The sequence below is a fragment of the Pseudophryne corroboree genome, chromosome 6 (assembly GCF_028390025.1).
Source record: "Pseudophryne corroboree isolate aPseCor3 chromosome 6, aPseCor3.hap2, whole genome shotgun sequence".
Classification (NCBI taxonomy): domain Eukaryota; kingdom Metazoa; phylum Chordata; class Amphibia; order Anura; family Myobatrachidae; genus Pseudophryne; species Pseudophryne corroboree.
This window is the reverse complement of record NC_086449.1, coordinates 708,300,471-708,321,607: the sequence shown is the minus strand read 5'-3', so window position 1 is coordinate 708,321,607 and position 21,137 is coordinate 708,300,471. Positions and strand designations below refer to the sequence as shown.

Genomic DNA, 21,137 nt, shown 5'->3' with positions numbered 1-21,137 from the left:
TGCTACAGTACCCGCCTCAGGTGCCCCGCTGCTTCTGTCTGCAGCCCGGCATATTGCCACGTTGGTGACGTTAGCGGTGACGCGGCGGTGGCTGCGCTTGGAGTTCACATAAACTCCAAGCGCCGCCCGCACACACACAGTGAACGGGAAACAGGTTACATCGATCCGGCTCCCGTTCACACCGCACAGCGAGCCGGGTTGAACACGAGTTCAACCCCGCTCACTACCAGGGTTGAAATACTGGGTTGATCGACCCAGTATTTTTCCCCTTGCACCTTTCAGACCGCACATGAACACAGGTTATGCACGCTCATGTGCCAATAACCTGTGTTCATAGCTGGCGGTCTGGAAGGGGTATTAGTCTGTTTAAAGATGGAGCCACGGCATGAGGGTTAACGCCTCCTGCTGCATTACCATATTACAGGTTGAGTATCCCATTTCCAAATATTCCGAAATATGGAATATTCCGAAATACAGAATTTTTTGAATGAGACTGTGATAGTGAAACCTTTGTTTTCTGTGGCTCAATGTACTCAATCTTTGTTTAATACACAAAGTTATTAAAAATATTGTATTAAATGTCCTTCAGGCTGTGTGTATAAGGTGTATATGAAACATAAATGAATTGTGTGAATGTACATACACTTTGTTTAATGCACAAAGTTATTTAAAATATTGGCTAAAGTCAGGGGCGGATTGGGAACAAAAAGCGACCCTGGAAAAATTTGTACTAGTGGCTCCACAAGGTCAGCACCAGAGGTGTAAGGTCTAGCCATGGGCCATGGCAGCAGCACCCTCCCCCCAAGACTTTTTAGATAGTGGGGATGTCCAGCATCAAGGGGGAAGTTAAAAAGAAATAAAATTAAATATTATGAGCACATTATATGATACACCTTCAGAATTTAGGAAACTATATCATTCTTTAGAAATATATATTTTCTTGCTTATTACACCAACCGTATCCCAATCTCTATTCACTCAATCTTATATGTTAGCCAAGCAGGCAGACAGAGCATACACTAGATCATCTGCAATCACAGGCTAAGTGGCAAAGTAATTTTCATATATGCAAATTATTTTGCATCTTATTCATTATGTCTATAAAAAGGTCCACATGTCCTCAAACAAAACAGGCCCCACTGGTGCGTCGGCCCACCAGGGATCTTCCCTGTAAGCCCTATGGCCAATCCGCCTCTGGCTAAAATGTCCTTCAGGCTGTGTGTATAAGGTGTATATGTAACATAAATGCATTCTGTGCTTAGACTCGGGTCCCATCGCCATGATATCTCATTATGGTATGCAAATATTCCAAAATACGGAAAAATCCGATATCCAAAATACTGCTGGTCCCAAGCATTTTGGATAAGGGATACTCAACCTGTACTGCTATTGCCACTGCTTCTACGTAAGCAACAGCGATAGCATCTCCAACCACACTGAATCAGGCACCTTCTGCTGATTACCTGACAAAAAAGGAGCGTTATAAATTGTCAACAAAAACTTATATAAAACTAATTTGTAAAAGTCATAATAATATAAAGAATTGAATACATATTCCTTTCATTGTATACCTTGTTTTGGGTATTTTCCAGGGAACAGATGAGAATACAGTATGTTGCACAGTGGTAATTAAACGGCAGTGAAATGGCTTGCTTTGGAATGAGTCCTGCTTAGATAAGTGGTAACTATTATGACAGGTATATCCAGTGAGTCATCACTCTTTGCATGGGGGCGGTAGAAATGAAAACGGGTAGCATTACTAAATACAGGATATGGGGTGAAAAAGTCTCTCCCACATCTTGTCAATGATAATAACAATCTTTCAATTGTATGTTGTTATGACATCCCAAATTGTGCATCTGATACATGATACATGCCTCATATCCCTGTATCTCAGTGATGTCCAAATAGTAGACACACAATTTACTGCTTTGAAATTGTGTGGGTTGCATGTAAATATCATATATATATATAGTTTTTTATTTATGATATAGAGTCAGAACAAAAACACAAACACACAATAAAGACAATAGAGAATAGAATAACAATGGGGCAAAAACAATATCATGGGGGGGGGGAGGGGAGAGGAGACAGGACATCCCAAAGTAGCGCAGAAAACAGAAATATATAGACAAGTCATGGATTCACTACAGGTGGAGGGTTAACCAAGTCACAGGGAGGGCTCTGTATGGTAGGGGAGGATGGTAAGATCCCATTATTCTTGGAAATGTATGTATGCCATGGGAGCCACTTCATGGTAGGGGAGGAAGGGGATGTAGAGTATGCAGCGTCCCTGGTCTCCATCTCAAAATGGAAGTGGGTCTGAGAAATAACTTTTGCAAAGGGAGGGGGGAGGGAGATTTCCAGTTTTGAGCAATTGTAGCTCTGGCTGCAATTAAAACGTGGCCAAGGACATAGCGAATTGACTTGGGGACAGTGTCTGGGTACCATTGCAGCAACGCTAAGGAAGGGTCCTGAGTCAGGCTAAAGTCAGTGATCGAATTAATAAGGTCATATACTTTATCCGAAAAGGGGCGTAGGACTGGGCAGTCCCAGAAAACATGCAAGAGTGTACCTTCATGATGGCAGAGGCGACAACAAAATTTAGAGGTGGTCGGCCAGATCGTGTGTAGTTTAGAGGGGGTGAAATACAGTCTATGTAATAGTTTAATGTGCATTTCGGTGTGATTAGTACATTTAGAAAGGGAGAAAGAAGAAAGATAAATAGATTCCCACTGTTTAAGAGTGAAAGTACGATGGAGATCGGCTTCCCACTTAATTTGAGCGGCAGATTTAGTCGTGGTGATCGGGGGAGACAGCAAATCATACCAATCAGAAATGGCTCCACGAGATGAAAGTTTAATCAATCTATTCAGGACACTGGTAGTGGGGAATTGAAAGACGTTAGGGCTGGTGGCCATAACATCTATCCAATGTTTAAGTTGGTAATAATAGAGTCAGGCCGAAGGGTCAAGGTTATATTTAGCTCGTAGATCAGGAAACGGCAATAGGGAGGTTGGGGAGAAGATATCAGTGAGGGATTCCAAACCTAAACATCTCCAGTAGGAGAAATGGAGAAAAGGCAACACTTTATCCAATGCAGAAAGAGAAATGTTTCTAGTGGGCACTGTAATGTGAAATGAAGGTGTGAGTCTAGAGTCCCAAATTGTCAGGGCGTCGGTTAAGGAAGAGGGCGACAAAGGGTAGCGGGGACGGAGTTGTCAGGGGTAGCCATAGGAGGTCGATAAGGGGGAAATTTCGAAATAGGGCACGTTCTAGATCCACCCATGGTTTAGAGTGAGGGGGGAGAGACAGGTCAGACAGTTGGGAGAGCAAAGACGCTTCATGGTACCTGAGCAAATCGGGGAGTGTGAGGCCTCCCTGTGACTTAGAGCGGATCATACATGAGTAGGCCAATCAAGGAGGTTTACACTTCCCAACATATGATAACATCAACCTTCGCATCTGAGTTAACAGTTTACGAGGAACTGCATAGGGGATGGCACAAAATAAATACATGAGTTTTGGTAGCAACATCATCTTAAATGTCGCAAGGCGGCCCAGCCAGGAGACCTCGTAGCCCATCCAAGTAGAAGTAAGTGAGGTTAGGTGAGCCAGTAGAGGCACATAATTGAGAGAGTGGACATTTTGGAAATGAGAAGGAATGGAAATTCCCAGGTAAGTTAAGGAGGAGTCTTTCCACGTATACGGAAAGCGCGCCTTGAGAGGTTGCAAAACCGAGGTTGGAATATTAATAGGAAGGGCATCCGATTTCGCTGTGTTCAACTTATAATATGAAGCAGCGCTAAAGCGCCCCAAAATATCATGTAGGATGAGCAGCGAGGTCCCCGGGTCAGAAACAAACAATAAAACATTGTCTGCAAAAAGGCAGAGCTTATGGGAAGTATCACATACAGTAAGACCGGGAAATTTCGGAGAGAGTCGAATCATTTGAGCAAGGGGTTTAATAGCTAACACAAATATGAGGGAAAAGGGGGCATCATAAAGAGCTAAGATAGAGCGGAGGATGTCCCCGCGGAGACCAAACCTGGATAACACCTGGCTCATATAACCCCAATGGAGGCAATCAAACGCCTTTTCGGCGTCGAGAGTAAGAGAAATTATGATTTAGTGCGGGAAGACCACTCAACTAGATCGAGGACTCTCCGGGTGTTGTCGGGGGCCTGACCGTCAAGGACAAAACCTACTTGGTCTGGGTGGATGAGATTCGGGAGTAAGGGATTCAAGCGATTGGCTATTAACTTAGCATAAATTTTGAATAATTTTTGAGATCGGTGTTAAGGAGGGCAATAGGTCGGTAATTCTTGCAGTCAGAGGGATCTTTACACGGTTTCGGGATGGAGGGGTAATGAGGCATTTGATTCGATTACAGGCTTGGCGGCTACGAAGCTTGCACGCTAACAAACGGGTGGCCTTGTTTCCCGCTGTATAAAATTTGCTGCAGAAGCAAGCTAGGGCTGATTGCATACGAAGCATAAAAAGCTTCTGGAGTTGGGCTCGCACCTCCTGAAGCTGTCTACGTAAAGCCCGAGTAGGACGGTTTTGATTCTGAGACTCCAAAGACCGTATAGACAACTCTAAGTCCGCCTGCGTTTTCTTAGAGCGAGCCTTGAGTTGGGCCCCCTTTTGGATAGACGTGCCACGGAGCACGGCTTTCAGATCGCACCAATACGTGACGATAGAAGTATCCTCAGGGGCATTGGTCTGCATATACAGTGATAGAGAGTCAGTAAGGTCTTCAGAGTCTCAGGGTTCGTCAACTGATATTCCGGGAGTCGCCAAGGGCGGGGGGGGGGGATGCGAACCCAGGTCCCAGGACCACAATACAGGGGCATGGTCCGACCAAGTAATGGGAAGGATTTTAGTTTTACGAGTGCATTGGAGAGTCCTCTTGTCCAGAAGAATAAGGTCGATCCTAGAGTAACTGTTATGAAGAGCAGAAAAAAAAGTATAATCTCTCTCTGTAGGGGAGAAGATGCACCAGGCATCATACAAGTCGAACTCCGCAGGTAGTTTCTTAAAAGCAAGGGATGACCCAAGGAGGGGGACCAGGGCCTTGCGAAGAAGACCTATCCACTTTAGGATCGAGGACTAGATTAAAATCCCCTAATAGTATAAGCACCCCCTGTCTAACCTTGCATAATTCCTCGAGGAGTTCCCGTAAAAATGGAATCTGACGGGAATTGGGGGCATACAAGGAAACAAGGGTCACTAAGGTGTTGTCAATAGTACCAACAAGGATGAGGTAGCGGCCATTTTAAACCTGAATTTGTCGCTGTAGAGTAAAAGGGGTGTGTCTATGAAATAGTATAGCTACGCCGTTACGTTTAACGGGGCCATTAGCAGTGTAACAAGTGGGGTACCTATGATCTCGAAAAACAGGGGGAGACAAAGAAGAGAAATGTGTCTCTTGAAGAGCCACAATATCAGCTCTGTAATTATGAAATGTTGAAAGGGCCAACCTACGCTTATGAGGGGAATTGAGGCCTTTGACATTGAAAGAAATAACCTTAACCATCAATGAACTGAAAAGCATACGTGCGTATGGGTGCCGTGGAAGTACCTGTCAGGGGAGCATGAGAAAGGGAAGAAGTACAAAGGAAAAAGAAAAAGGGGGTGGGAAAAATCAAGAAAACACAATATATCGGGCCACAGTAGATGCCGCAAAAAAAAAGGCGGCAACATAGTTAACTTGTGGGGGGAGGCCATTGCAAGTCCCACCCATGGAACCTGAGACATAACAACACATGGAAGAACCACAAAAAGTACGTACATAAACGAAGCATGAAAGCATAAAAAATACGTCAGGCATCATATAGAAATACGAGAAATAAACAACACTCGCAAGTGTAACGTCGGAACTCAGTGCCAGTCCAGGAAGCAGAGAAACGAAAGTCCCTTCAGAAGCGAAAATCCACGGCAGGGACAATTCATAATAACGTGAAGAGACAGCAGAACTAAAGAACAGAAATCATCCCGGCATCAGGCATCCTGGATCCAATCAGCAAGGACCAGAAAAGATAAGGGCATCGAGCCGGTAGAATGTCAGCCCACCTTGGACCAGTCCGATTGCACTGAAGGGCCTTGAGAAGACAGCGGGACCGAAACAGGGATGTTCCAGTCAGTCAGGATTTTGACGCCAGCGTCCAGCGATGAAATGACGAAGGTGGAGCCATCCTTCCGAACCAGCAGTTTAACCGGGAAAACCCATCTATATTGTATTTCCTGGTCACGGAGGGCCTTCGTAATAGGTTGGAAGGATCTGCGTTTATTTAAAGTGTGGAGTGACAGGTCTGGAAATAATTGTAGATTATCCAGAACATCCAAGTCCTCTGCCATGCGGGTGGCCTTGAGGATATCCTTCTTGATGTGAAAGAAATGGAGACGTAGGAGGACGTCTCGGGGAGAGCTGCTCGGAGCGTAACGAGGCTTCGGCAGACGATAGATTCTATCAATCAGTAAATCTCGGGTGTCGGCGGAGGGCAGCAATTTTTTAAAAAGGGAGAGAGCGAAATCTTGGAGGTCGTTGGTCAAAACCGTTTCCAGAACACCCCTGATTTTAATGTTGTTCCTGCGGGATCTGTCCTCAAGATCGGCTAGCTTGTCTTTAAAAGCCGACAGTTCCGCCAAGGCCGAGTTGTGGGAGGTAAGGAGCTTGTTGTGAGAAGAGACCAACTCTTGCACTTTATCCTCCAAGTTGTTGGTGCGGATGCCGATATCAGTCACTTCACCCGCAAGTTGAGTGATAGAAGACTGGAGATCGGTGGTAATATCAGCGGCACAGTTAGGATAGCTATTGCAGGCTGCCTGCATACAGCCAGTGCCAGGCTACAGAGGAGGGAGATGCAGCCAGTAAACTGGGCCAGGGAAGCGGCTCACCTTATCAGGAGGGGGAAATCCCCCGCACCAAGCATCCGCCGCGTGGTACCCCCGACTCCCGAGATCCAAGATGGCCGCCGCCGCCGGAGCTCCTGACCACCCGCTACTGTGACCAGCCGGCCCCTGCTCCTTCCCGTAGTGCCGCTGATCCCAGCGACACAGGAGAGAAGTCCACAACGAGGGTCTCTGCCAGACGCTGAAGAGGTAGGCACCACGCGGCTGACGGCGCCGGCCGCAAATCGAGGCCTCGGCTTCTAGGTGGTGGGCAGGCCGCAACCTGCAGGAGCCAGAATACTGGCTACCCGATTCCGCAGCGCCAGCCCACCACTGCGAGGACACACTACCAAGGCTGGGGTAAATGGTATAGGGTTTCTGAGGCACAGGGGGGGGGGGGAGCAGAGAAGATATCCCCTCAGTAGCAACGGAGCTCACTACAAGTGCTGCTGCTCAGTACAGCCTCCAGGCCACGCCCCCCATACATATATTTTTACGGTACTACATATTATTTTATTAGATAAGCAACAGAAATATACACAGGGCCGTATTAACCCATGGCTGGGCCCTTAGGCTTTCAGGTATTTTGGGCCCCATCCTGCTCTTCAAAATTTCACCCCACTTCAGTTGATGTTTGGGAAGCAGAGCTTATGCCATCAGTTACTCTTTAAGTAGTCACACAGACACCGATACCTAGTTGAAATAAAGTCTGCTAGCCTCTTTTCTCACAACACAATCGGTCTTTCTTTTCTTTTCTCTTTTGAAATAGCTCTAGTGTGCCAATGCCATCGGTCCGCTACCCCCCCCCCCCCCCCTCCCTCCGTTGTCTCAAAACAAACCACAGGTGACTATGAGAGTTCCTTGCTACGGTGCAGAGTGTAAAGCGCCTTTAACCACTGGAGCACTAGGGTGCAGGTAAGATTGTCTCAGCAAAAAAATTTTATGAGCCCCTAGTCCCTGTGGAGCCCATAGTCCCTATGAGGGCCCTAGGCTTCAGCCTAGTTAGCCTAATAATATGGCCCTAAGAATACAGTATGAAAATATCCTGTACAACACATCCCATACTTGCCTACTTTTGGAAACTCCTCTCTGAGAGATACAGGAGGCAAGTTACAAGTGACAAATGCAGAAGCGTGCCAACGTGATTCGCATCATCATAACACGGTCACCGACTGCATAGTGCCTCGACATGTGATTTCTCGCATCAGTCTGGTGAGGTGATTTGTCATATAGCCATTGCCCCTCCTTCCTGATCCAGGAGGATGTGCTGTTCTCCCAGGAGAACTCCCTAAACTTTGGGTGTCTCCTGGAATATACACTAGACACACAAAGTTTGGAGAGTTATCCTGGAAGAATAGTCCACCCTCCTGGATTTCACAACTTATTAAAGTATGACATATCATAATATTTTGTGAGTATTGATGTGATATTCTTTGGGTATTGATCATCAATTATATTTGGAGAATACACTAAGAAGTCATTATATATATATATATATATATATAGTAGTTTGGCACAAACTTACAGCAGATGCAGCAGGAAAAGCAACCGCATATAGATGTACTTATGGGTATTTATGAATGTACTTGATAAATGTTAGCTACACTATGTAGACAAAAGTGATTGGACACCCCCCTGCGCAATTGTAATGGTGTGCTCCTGCAGCAGACACATGGTCGTAAAGGTATAAAATGGGTTGAGGGGCACTGATTAGAACATAAAACTCCACACAGGTAAAACAATGAAAGTGAATCAAACTCATGACCTCAGCACTGTGATGCAGCTTTGCTAACTACTGTGTTACCACGCTGCCAATTGCTCCCACTTAATACAATATCTGCACCCCTTATATCTTTATCATTCACATATCTGGCTGCATGGCAGCCCCCCAAAAGGTATCCCACCTGGTGGGAGATAACAAGAGCATCTGATGGAAACCCATGTAAATAAGGGGTGAACAAACTGCACGCAGAAAAGGCCCAACAAATGTGGAGGTTTCAATATAAAACACGGCTGATAATAGTAGTAACTGCTTGCCTTTGGTTTCTTCCAATCTACGCGAGGTTGTTCCCGGCCATCATAGGTTTTCCACTGCTGCAGTATCTGAGACACCCGGGTGTCTGTGTAGTTGACCAGCTGGAATCCCGTCACATTAGCTCCTGCTTCTTTAAACTTCTGCAATTCAATGTCCATAAACCCCTGAAAGTGAACAAGTAGAATGTATGAAATCTGTTTCATATACAGTAGCAGTAAGATTGCCACCCCAAACTTTCCATATCAGGGTGACGGGAGTCTGATATCATTACTCTGCTTTCTAGGAGGACCCTGCTCCATCCACTATATAACTCTCAGCCTGTGGCCTCCTGTCCCTATTACATGCAGCCCTGTAGTCACTTTCACAATTACTCATGAAATACACTGAGCTGCTGTGGTCATTTGGTTATTTTTTAAAACCACCAACTTCAAATCTGGGTATACACAATTGGCCTGATTCTGAGTCGCATGATTCTGTGGACGCTTTTCACTGCATTGTACTCACTTGTCTATGCTACTGTCACAATCAGCTGAACTACGTTACAAATCTAAAAGCGCAAGCCTGGGGATTCCGGTGTCGGTATTTCGACCACCGGGATCCCGACAGTCGGTATTTCATACCGAATTCGTTTCTACATGACAATCATTTTATTGATGAAATTGTGGCATATAACGTGATTGTTATTTTATATATAATTGTAGTTTTATAATACATATATGTTTTTTTACTATAGTATCATTTAACTGTCCATCATATAATATTAACCACTTATTGTATAGCGCTGGTTTATGCTTTAGTTAAAGTCTATTGACCTCTTTAGGGGTTGACAACCCCCTTACCCGCTGTTATATATATATATATATATATATATAGCCACCCAGAAACACCTACTTGATGCTGGATTCCGTACATGCAGCAAATATGCACCCACTTGCGACTTTGGACACATCATGCAGCGCATGCACACCGTTGTGTTTTGCAACTCAGATGCATGGCAGTTGTCTAGAAAATGGGAGATGCATCCGTTTTTACAGATGCATCAGACTCAGAATCAGTCCCAATATGTATAGCGAATTAAGATGAATAGCAAAAACCCAACGATTGTGTACCAGCATTTTATGTACTGTTCTAGATCATTTATAATTCTGAGCATTTCAAACAGATTATATGACAGAACCAACTTTTGTTAAATTGCAGATATACTACCTGTTAAGGAAACAATAAATGCTAAATCAGTATAGGGCAGTGGTTCCCAAACTGTGTGCCTAGGCACCCTGGGGTGCCTCGGGACACTTGCAGGGGTTCCTTGGATTGGTGGTCCAGGACCAATTCAAATTATTTATGATTAATGTAATAGGCAAAACCAGTGCTGGTGGCTGTCAATCATAGAATATGTGGACAAACACAAGCATATCCTGTCTCTCACCACATAACTCACCCTAAGGATGACATATAAAAACAATTTACTTCATTTAATATTTCTTTCTAAATTTCTCAATCAGAAAATTTGGCCTAGGGGTGCCGTGAAAACCCCCCTGATACTCTAGGGCGCCATGATTCAAAAATGTTTGAGAACCACTGGTATAGTGATTAGAGGAAACAATGGTATCTGGCCAGTCCAGATAAAGGAAAAGAGGATTTTGGTACCTACCGTTAAATCCTTTTCTCTTAGTCCGTAGAGGATGCTGGGGACTCCAAAAGGACCATGGGGTATAGACGGATCCGCAGGAGCTTGGGCACACTATAAAGACTTAAACTGGGTGTGAACTGGCTCCTCCCTCTATGCCCCTCCTCCAGACCTCAGTTAGAAACTGTGCCCAGGAGAGATGGACATTTCGAGGAAAGAATTTATAAACACGGTGAGTGTTATACCAGCTCACACCACGAGCATACCGCAGAACGTGGCCTTCAATAGAAAATCAGCCGACGGCATGAAAAAGACACAGCCACATGCTGAGAGAATATGTAACACAACCTGTGTGTCAACACAACCAATAATAAGACACCTCATGCCCTGGCCTGAATATCGTCAGCAACAGCCTGACAGAGAAAAAACACCACTAAAGTATAACCAAAAACAATAACTGCAGACAGGGTACGCACTGGGACGGGCGCCCAGCATCCTCTACGGACTAAGAGAAAAGGATTTAACGGTAGGTACCAAAATCCTCTTTTCTCAAACGTCCTAGAGGATGCTGGGGACTCCAAAAGGACCATGGGGTCAATACCAAAGCTCTAGAACGGGCGGGAGAGTGCGAACGACTCTGCAGCACCAATTGAGCAAACAAAAAGGTCCCCCACAACCTGGTTATCAACCCTGTAGAGCATAGCAAACGCGTCTGAACCGGCGAGACTCCTCGGGCCTCCGCCCAGGAGGAGCCCCTCTTCCCAGTAAATGGGCCTCCACCGACTTCGGGGACGGCAATCCAGGCGTAGACCGAACCTGCCCAATAGCATCACAGATCCAACGCGTAACCGACTGCATAACACAGTCACCCAAACCATACTGGGAACATATCAGGCAAACAGTGCCCCTGTTTCTCCAATCCGAACCAAAATGGCGACCTAAATATTCAAATCCCCGGCAACATCGAGCGAATTTGAATCAGCTAATGCCTAAGTAACCACCGGCATCAAAATAAGCCAAAATCTGCTAAACCCAGAAAACACTCTCGGCAAAACTACTAACCGAGTTCTCAATTCCTTTCAATCCACATGAAAGATCAAACAAGGCTCTTGTGAGACAAAAACCACCACTTCCGACACCCGCTTAACGGACGTCAATGCCAAGAGCATGACCACTTTTCAAGAGAGAAATCTTTGTAGGGAAATTATTAGGCCACACTCCCAACTTTAAACTTGCATCCACACCGGTTTGTAAAGTATGGATAAACCTGACCTAGCCGAAAGACTTCCATAGGAGCCTTCCTGGATACACCCAAACCACATAGTTACGCCCACTACAGTGGTAAAGCTCAGCCGTTACTTCTTTCTTAGCTTGACGAATTGAGGAAAGGTCTTAACTGGAACACCCTTTCGGCTTAGGATATGGCATTCCACCCCCACGACGTCAGACGCAGCTGCGTAAGCCTTGAAACACTCCCTGATCCTGTTGTCACAGATCCTCACGTAGAGAAAGCTGGCAGGAATCTTCTATGAGTAAAGCATGAAGACCTGGATAGCAAACCTTCCTTGGCTAGATCGGATCCAAGAGGATCGCCTGAACCTTTGTTCATACCACGTTATCACCTTCCAACAAAAATGAAAGCGGAGAGGCCACCTTGACCGACTATAAAGCGCGGTGTCACGAGGTTGTCCACTGCTATAGCTTAAGCGTCCCCTGACCTGGAACAATATCCCTGAGGCCTCTCCTGGAAGTGAGACGCCAACATATCCAATTTCGACTATCCACAAAGACTTGTCACGTCTGTGAAAACTTCTCGACGACGACCGAATTTTTCCCGGATGGAGCTCGCGTCAGCAGAGGAAATCTATTTCACCGTTGTTCACCTCCGGAACGAAGAACGCTAATATAGCGCTTACCAGACTCTCCACCCAACGGCAAAACAGTGCATCTTCCCCATTGTCGCTTTGCTCTTTGTTCCGCCATAGCGGTTTACTTATGCCACTGCTGACAAGCCGTCTAGCAGAACTAACACGGGCAGAACACGAAGACTACGTTTGTCAAAACTAACACTCAGTTCAAGAAAGTTTATAGCAGACAAGCTTTCCAACTCGGCCCTATCCCCTGCAAAAACTGCTCCTCCGTCTCGGAGATCTGTATGCACGGACACCAGGATCTACACCCGGAACCCGAACCTTCATCCCTCTAGAAGGAGAGAACCGAGCAGACACCACAGGAGCGATGTCCTGGCCGTTAGAATTATATTCATGTGCGTATGCAGGTGAGACCTGAACCACAATTTCAACTGGCCTCTTGAAAACCACTCTGTCAATAAAGCCTCTCACCAAAAAAGGCCTCTCCAGCCGCAGCCAACCAGTTAAGTAACTGAACACCTTGATGAAGTGTCACAGTAAAACCGATCCAACCCTGGATCTTCAGACTTCTTTTCACAAGGAAACAACCCCGAACTTTTACCGGACATTATCAACTCTGAACAAAACACCTCCAACCTCTGTGTTGTAGGAAACAACAGCCAATCCCTGTGTCGAAGATCAGTCAGAGAGAAACAATGATTTGCACCTTTATACAGGGACCACCGGACAATGTTCTGATCCTGACGCACCTCTGTACGGCGTCGTGTATTATCTTCCCTTCCAGAATGGAATGGCAAGAACTATTAGAAAAACAGTAACGGGAAACAACCGTAACTCCAAATGTTCCTGTTTGGATTCTATAAATAACCCACAGGTCCCAGTCTATTCCTGGACCAACTGAAACATAGTAGATGAGTGCCTACCGGAGCGGGGACCAGCCCGATAGACTCAGCGACAAGTAGTGGATGTGGAGGAAACAGAAAACGACATCCACTTCTGCGAACCTAACAAGGCTGCAGAACTCTTACCTTTTCACCTTCCACTGACTACACAGAAAAGGAAAAAGGACGGTATCGAACCGGCTAAGACGACCTCATCCCACAAAAGAATGCGTCACCAACCGTTGTGAAAGAGGCTAACACACGCAGTTAGACTTACCAGAGGAATCCGCCGAGATTGACTGACCAGAGGCCACACCAAACAGCTGTACACCTCCCTCCAGCATCTCCCGGAGACATCCTCCGCATTTTTCCGGTCACACCTCCTGGTGTCACGTGGCAGTCTGCTGTAATGTTATAAGGTAGAATAAACATAGGCAAGCCTACCCACTCTGGGTAGGGTAATTCTATCGGATGCCAACCCGTATACAACACTCCCTCAAGTGCATACAGCGCAACAAGGTCAAAGTATAGAAATAAAATTTCACTTAGCTGCCTGTGTATGATCCTATGCGACCAGGCTCTGCGTCGACCAGGAGTTGACTGTCATAATTTTCTCTCCGTGATGTGAAGAGAATAATATTCGGACTCCTTGAGAGGATCAAACCAACTCGTCACAGCCAATCTATAGCTTAATCAACAGAGCGACCAGCACATGATAAGAATACCATTAATTCAGCATTCATGGATATACTTCACGTAATACACAATAAAACACATATATCCTAACCATGCATATATAAACCTATATCTACATATATACACATATAGATAGAACCTTTACGCAAGTGGATTGTCCAGACCTGTCAGGTCCCTAGTGACGGTAATGTGTTGTGAATGTGTATGACCATGTACTGACATGCCCCCGATGTGGATCTACCAGGAACGATAAGGTCGACAGAAACTTGGTAAATGTCGACGGCAAGGAATAGTAAGCGGGTAAACAATAATCACGGAACCCCGAGGGGTCAGAGGGAAGGATACAAATACAATTTTGATAAGACTCCCCCCCCCCCCATATACCAATAAAATATATATATATATATATATATATATATATATATATATATATACCGGTACAAGGCCATAACAGCCTGATAATTTCTTTACCCAGGAAATATCGTTGATGCCGACAGGACATCCCCAAACAACTGTATCTCCCCTATCGTGTTTACTGTTTTAATCACACAAACACCAATTTGCTAATACTTAATTTCCCGAATCAAGTACCGCCATGCGTCGGCGAAGCCGACAGTTATCCCCACAGCAGCTTGTGACAAAGCCCTCACACCTGCAGACATATGTCGACTAACCAATAGTGGGTACAAACAGGGAAACATTGAATATATGTAATATAAGTGATTATGCGCCCCTTATCAAACCTAAGGCTATATGACACCCATTTAGCTTTTAAAACACTGTGCCCCCCCTCCAACTTACTATCCAGCAAGTCCTGGCGGGGATCTGAGGAAAATGGCACTGATTCCCCTGTGAGGGCTAAGCTCCGCCCCTACCCGGCGCGCTTAAGCCCGCTCAAATATATAAATCTATATATACCTAAATTTAGCTGGGGACCCTATATACAGGGAGTAAACCCCTGTATAAACCCCTTTATGTCCAACTGCAGCCCAGAGCGCCCCCCCTGCGCCCCGCACCCACTGAAGCCGTTGGTGTGTGGGAGCCATGGAGCGCAGCGCGCACGCTGCGGTACCCTGGCGGGGGGAAGACACCCGGTGTCCGGGTATGTTCCCCCGTCCAGGATCCTTCAAGCAATGTCGCCCAGGGCGCTCCCCCCCAGCGCCCTGCACCCTGCAGGCCGATGGAGAGCGGGAGCAGAGAGCGCAGCGCTACCGCTGCTGCTCCCTCCCGTTCGCGGCGCACTGGCGGGGCGGGCACCGAAGTATGTCCCCCCGCCAGTGATCTACTAAATATACACATGTTATATGCTGCCCAGGGTGCTCCCCCACAGCGCCCTGCACCCTGCAGGCCGGAGGAGTGCGGGAGCAGGGAGCGCAGCGCTACCGCTGCTGTTCCCTCCCGTTCGCGGCACACTGGCAGGTCGGGCACCGAAGTATGTCCCCCCGCCAGTGATCTACAAATTATACATAGTCTTATATGCTGCCCAGGGCGCTCCCCCCCAGCGCCCTGCACCAGAGCCGGATTAAGGGGGGGGGGGATTAAGCCGGATTAAGCGGCAGGCTGCTTCACTCATACATGATTGGAGAGCTGAGCCATCGCACAGCTGTCTGTGCGGTTGGCGGGGACAGGAGCGCAGTGTGATCGTGCTGTGGCTGGTATGTGACACCCCCCCTTCCCCACACCCGCCCCCCACACACACCCACACACCCCTTCTCTTGAATAGGGGCCCCTCTGTCTTAAGTGCCCCGGGCCCCCCATGCTCTTAATCCGGCTCTGCCCTGCACCCTGCAGGCCGATGGTATGTGTGGGAGCAGGGAGCGCAGCGCTACCGCTGTTGCTCCCCCCTGCGGCACACTGGCGGGGTGAACATACCCTGTGCCCAGGCACCGAAATATGTCCTCCCGCCAGCATTTTAGACCCTCAGCAACATGCCCCCAGGGCTCTCCCCACCAGCGCCCTGCACCCAGCCAGAGACGTTGGTGTGTGGGAGCATGAAGCGCAGCGCTACCGCTGCTGTTACCTCCGTTACTGAAGTCTTCTGCCGTCACTGAAGTCTTCTTTTCTTCCAATACTCACCCGGCTTCTTTCTTCCGGCTTCTGTGAGGGGATTGACGGCGCGGCTTCGGGAACAAGCAGCTAGGCGCACCAAGTGATCGAACCCTCTGGAGCTAATGGTGTACAGTAGCCTAAGAAGCAGAGCCTTTAAACTAAGAAGAAGTAGGTCCTGCTTCTCTCCCCTCACTCCCTCGAAGCAGGGAGCCTGTAGCCAGCAGGTCTCCCTGAAAATAAAAAACCTAACATAAAGTCTTTCAGAGAAACTCAGTAGAGCTCCCCAAGTGTGTGACCCATCACTCCTGGGCACAAAGTCTAACTGAGGTCTGGAGGAGGGGCATAGAGGGAGGAGCCAGTTCACAACCAGTTTAAGTCTTTATAGTGTGCCCAAGCTCCTGCGGATCCGTCTATACCCCATGGTCCTTTTGGAGTCCCCAGCATCCTCTAGGACGTTTGAGAAACAAGTGCTACTTGCATGAACCAGTGAATGCTAGACTCTTATTCAGGATAAACCTACAGTATAAACAAATGGAGGCTTGCTGTGCAAAGATATTTGATTAGTGTTCAATTTAATTGTAAATTACCTTACATATAGGCATACAGTAATTACAAAAACAACCGTGCTACACCTGCTCTTTAATGCATATATCTATTCAACCAATCACGTGGTACCAACTCCATTCATAAATGCATGCAGACATGGGCCAAAGGTTCAGCTGTTTGCAGGGGCGTTTTAACAGAGGAGGCCCCTGTACAGACTCCGGGTGGGCCCCCTCCACTGTACGGCGCAGTAGTCTCCAGCATCGTGCACCAAAATTACTACCGCGCATGCTCGGCGGCCATTTCCAAGTGATGGTATTTCACTGTAATATTTCCTGTACAGTGAAATACCATCATTTGGACAATGATTACACATTCTGGAGGGAAGCCTTCAAACACTCCATATAACACATTTCTTTATTAGCAACACATAAAGGTTAATTGGTGAACAATGCTCTAAGGTGTATCCAGTAATTTATATCCCTAATTTTTGGGACATATTTAGAGTAAATACATTATACCCACTCAATTAGGGAGCACACAGATTAAACATAATTTAGGGGGTAATTCCAAGTTGATCGCAGCAGGAAATTTTTTAGCAGTTGGGCAAAACCATGTGCACTGCAGGGGAGGCAGATGTAATATGTGCAGAGAGATTTAGATTTGGGTAGGTTATTTTGTTTCTGTGCAGGGTAAATCAGTGGCAAACGCAGGATTTGCAAGGGGGGGTTTCCAGAACTGGGCGGTGCCAATCACGGGGATGGGGACTGAGGTGACCCAGTATATGCTGGGTCCGTAAAACTAGTGTGTCTGTGTGTGTGTATATATATATATATATATATACATATATCTACACACACATATATATATATATATATATATACACATACACACACACATACATATACATGGGTGGTCTTCAGTATGCCGGCGGTCGGGCTCCCGGCGACCAGCATACCGGCGCCGGGAGCCTGACCGCCGGCATACCGACACTTATTCTCCCTCGTGGGGGTCCACTACCCCCCTGGAGGGAGAATAGAATAGTGTGGCACGCGCAGCGAGCCCGCAAGGGGCTCATTTGCGCTCGCCACACTGATGGTAAGCCGGCGGCCGGCCTCCCGGCGCCGGTATGCTGGTCGCCGGGAGGCCGGCCGCCGGGAGATCGTAGTGAACCCATATACACATATACATAGCATATTAAACATGCATACATATATATATACATATATATATATATATTCACACACATACAGTACACATATATATATACACATGTATATATATATATATATATCATATGTGTGTGTGTGTGTGTTTATATGTATGTATGTATGTATATACATGTGTATATATGTAGGCACATGGATATATATGTACTATAATTAAAATAAAGTAAACTTTTATTGCACTTGCAAGTGCCACCAGGAAGACAGCAGGCTGTAGAGGACGCTAGACAGTCATTAATAATACTCATGCAGCTAAAAAAAAAAATAAAAAAAAAATAATAATTTTTTTTAGTGGAGGGGGGTTTCTGGGTACTCGGAAACCCCCCCCCTGGGTGCGCCACTGTAAATACTGGCTGCTTTATTTTTACACTGCAATTTAGATTGCAGATTGAACTCACCACACCCAAATCTAACTCTCTCTGCACATGTTATATCTGCCCCCCTGCAGTGCACATGGTTTTGCCCAACTGCTAAAAAATGTCCTGCTGCGATCAATTTGGAATTACCCCCTTAATCCTGACTAAACATTATTTAAAAATATATTGGAGCCATAATGCACATGGTACTTCTCTCTTAGGGGTTAATTCAGACCTGATAGCTGGGCAGCGATTTTTACTGTCCTGCGATCAGATAGTCGGCGCATACAGGGGGAGTGTATTTTCGCTGTGCAGATGTGCGATCGCATGTGTAGCAGAGCTGCACAAACTGATTTTGTGCAGTCTCTGCGCAGCCCAGGACTTACTTAGCCGCTACGATCACATCAGCCTGTTCAGGACCGGATTTGACATCAGACACCCTTCCTGAAAACACTTGAGCCCGTCTGCGTTTTTCCGGACACTCCCTGAAAATGGTCAGTTGCCACCCACTAACTGCCGCTTCCTGTCAATCTCATTGCGAACGACCGCGCAAATGGATCCTTCGCACAATCCCGTCGCTTATCGGCAATCCTTGTTGCAGCCGTGTGACGCACCGGTGCAGTGTGGTACATACGCATGCGAAGTTTGGATCTGAATGCCCGCTGTGCGAAACGCACAGCAGCGATCAGATCTGAATGACCCCTTAATACACATTCCTATTTCTTCTATCACTCACTCTAATTTGTAACTCTATTTTCACATTTTAACCTCCTCTTAATTATATACCAATAAAAGTTATATTAATAAATTATAATACATTCTGTCATGTGCACCACCTTTAGGACATTTGCTTTCTTCCCTTAGGGCCTAGTTCAAACGTGATCGCTGATGTGCGAATTCGCAAGGCGTACGATTATCAATCGACTGCACATGCATACGGATCATACACACATACAAAAGCCGAACTGTGAAATAATCCAGCACATTTTTTGATCGCTAGGCGTACGCAAGTTGATTGACAGGAAGCGGATGTTTGGGGGTGGTAACTGGCCATTTTCTGGGCGTGTCAGGAAAAATGCAGGCGTTGCCAAGCGTTTTCAGGGAGGGTGTGTGACATCAGCTCCGGCCCCGATCAGCCTGATTCTATCGCACTGTAGGAGTAAGTCCTGGGCTACGCACAGACTGCACACAATGGAAAACAAATTCAACGCTGAGTGAGTTGCAAACGGATTTGCAGAGGAGCGATCAGGTCTGAATTAGGCCTATAGTTCTTGTCATCATAGGTGTTTCTATAATGGGTGCAGTGTGTGCAGTGCACATGGTACCCTAGGATCGGGAGGGCCCACATTGCACATACTGCACCCATAGAGTATACTCACCCCTCTGAAGACCCACGGCGGCTGACCTGCAGTGAGGGCACAAATCACTTGGAAAATGGCAGCCGCGGCCATTTCTGAGTGATTTGCGCATGTGCTCTGGAGATGTCCCCGGTAACAAGGTGCAGACGCCATGTTCCTGGAGACCTGCGCATGCGCACTAGACTCTGGCTAAAAGCATCTCACTGGCGTGATTGCCTCTGCCTGTTTGACAGGCAGAGGCGGTAGCGGGGCGGGAGGGGGCGGGAGGGGGCGTGCCAACGGCGTTAGAAATTTAGCTCATCTATGATCAGGTCTGAATTACCCCCATAGATCGATAGATAGATAGATAGATAGATAGATAGATAGATAGATAGATAGATAGATAGATAGATAGATAGATAGATAGATAGATAGGCAGCAGATGAGCAAAATGTAAAATGGAAAATTGACAAATTTAAAAACAGAACCCTGCCAATGTTATTTTATATGGTATGAAAGTATAGATAGTATTAATTCGCTAAGTTATTTGTCCTCCTGCATTAGTTGTTGCCTGGTGTTTAGCATGTATTATAGCTTTAAGTTTATCTTATTTTTCTAAAAAACCCAATACTGAATATAATCTACTAATTTATTCAGTTACAATACTCCCAATCAAGTACACGCATTTCTAACTCCTATTGTAGACCGTAAATTCTGTACAAATTGAAAATATTTGTTATTTTGTCTTCTTTAACAAAGGCTGCAATTATTTAGCAGCTGCTAACATACGTAGAACACTGCAGCATAGCATTGTTCACCGGTTCCTCTGGCAACGCACAATAGGTAATGCACTCTCTACATGCCAACCAACAATGGTTCCATTTGCACAATAGCCCAGTACAGAACAGACTCCAACAGTGCATCCCGCCCCTGCAAATTCATCTAAAATCCCATGCTTTACTTACCAGGTTTGCAAGTATATAGTGATATCCGACAATGTTTTTTTCTAGTTTGATGATCTGCAAAAAAAGAGAAATCTGGTTAATTGCTATCAACGCTCTACTGAATACTCTCTGGAAAATCCTGTAGGCATTCTAGATCATTACCTAACTCAAATTATGGTCAAGAAAAGGTTAAGTGAGAAACTGCACACAATTATGGGCAACACGTTGGCCACAGGTCTTTCCTACTTATTGCCCATAAAAACATCTCACAGATGTGTCCCTTATACACCTACCTTAGCCTCAATATGCCATGTGGGCCCGAATAAGTGATGTATTTGTGGTTAATAAGCATTGTAGACACAGGCGTTAGGCAGTTTTCATTTGGTAAAAATATGTTTTAGCAAAATTGCGCAATAAAATTTGTTGGGCTGCTACAGTAGGCACAAATAAGTGTATATCCCAACACACTAGAAAAATAAATCGAGGATATAGAGTTTTGCACCAATCTCAGAGCGCCCACCAAATATCACATCACAATAGACCACAATGCTTGGCACATTTGAGCAATAAATGAATTCAATCACCGTAAAATGAAGTAGAATACTCTAGTGATATAAACAATAACCAAATAGGTAGTCCTTTTCCAAGGGTATTTTCCTCCAGAGATGTAAAGGAATC

General features: G+C 46.0%; 1 protein-coding gene across 6 annotated transcripts in view; it reads right to left on the bottom strand.

The window, feature by feature from the left end:
• Window positions 1-21,137, bottom strand: part of GRIA1 (glutamate ionotropic receptor AMPA type subunit 1) — a 468,887-nt gene that overhangs the window by 137,032 nt on the left and 310,718 nt on the right. For all 6 annotated transcript variants that reach the window (XM_063928348.1, XM_063928349.1, XM_063928344.1 and 3 more), the window contains exons 5-6: window positions 20,481-20,534; window positions 8,932-9,093 (exon numbers count right to left, since the gene is read on the bottom strand). In XM_063928348.1, coding sequence (XP_063784418.1) covers window positions 8,932-9,093; window positions 20,481-20,534 — 216 coding nt within the window. The remainder of the gene's footprint in view (window positions 1-8,931; window positions 9,094-20,480; window positions 20,535-21,137) is intronic.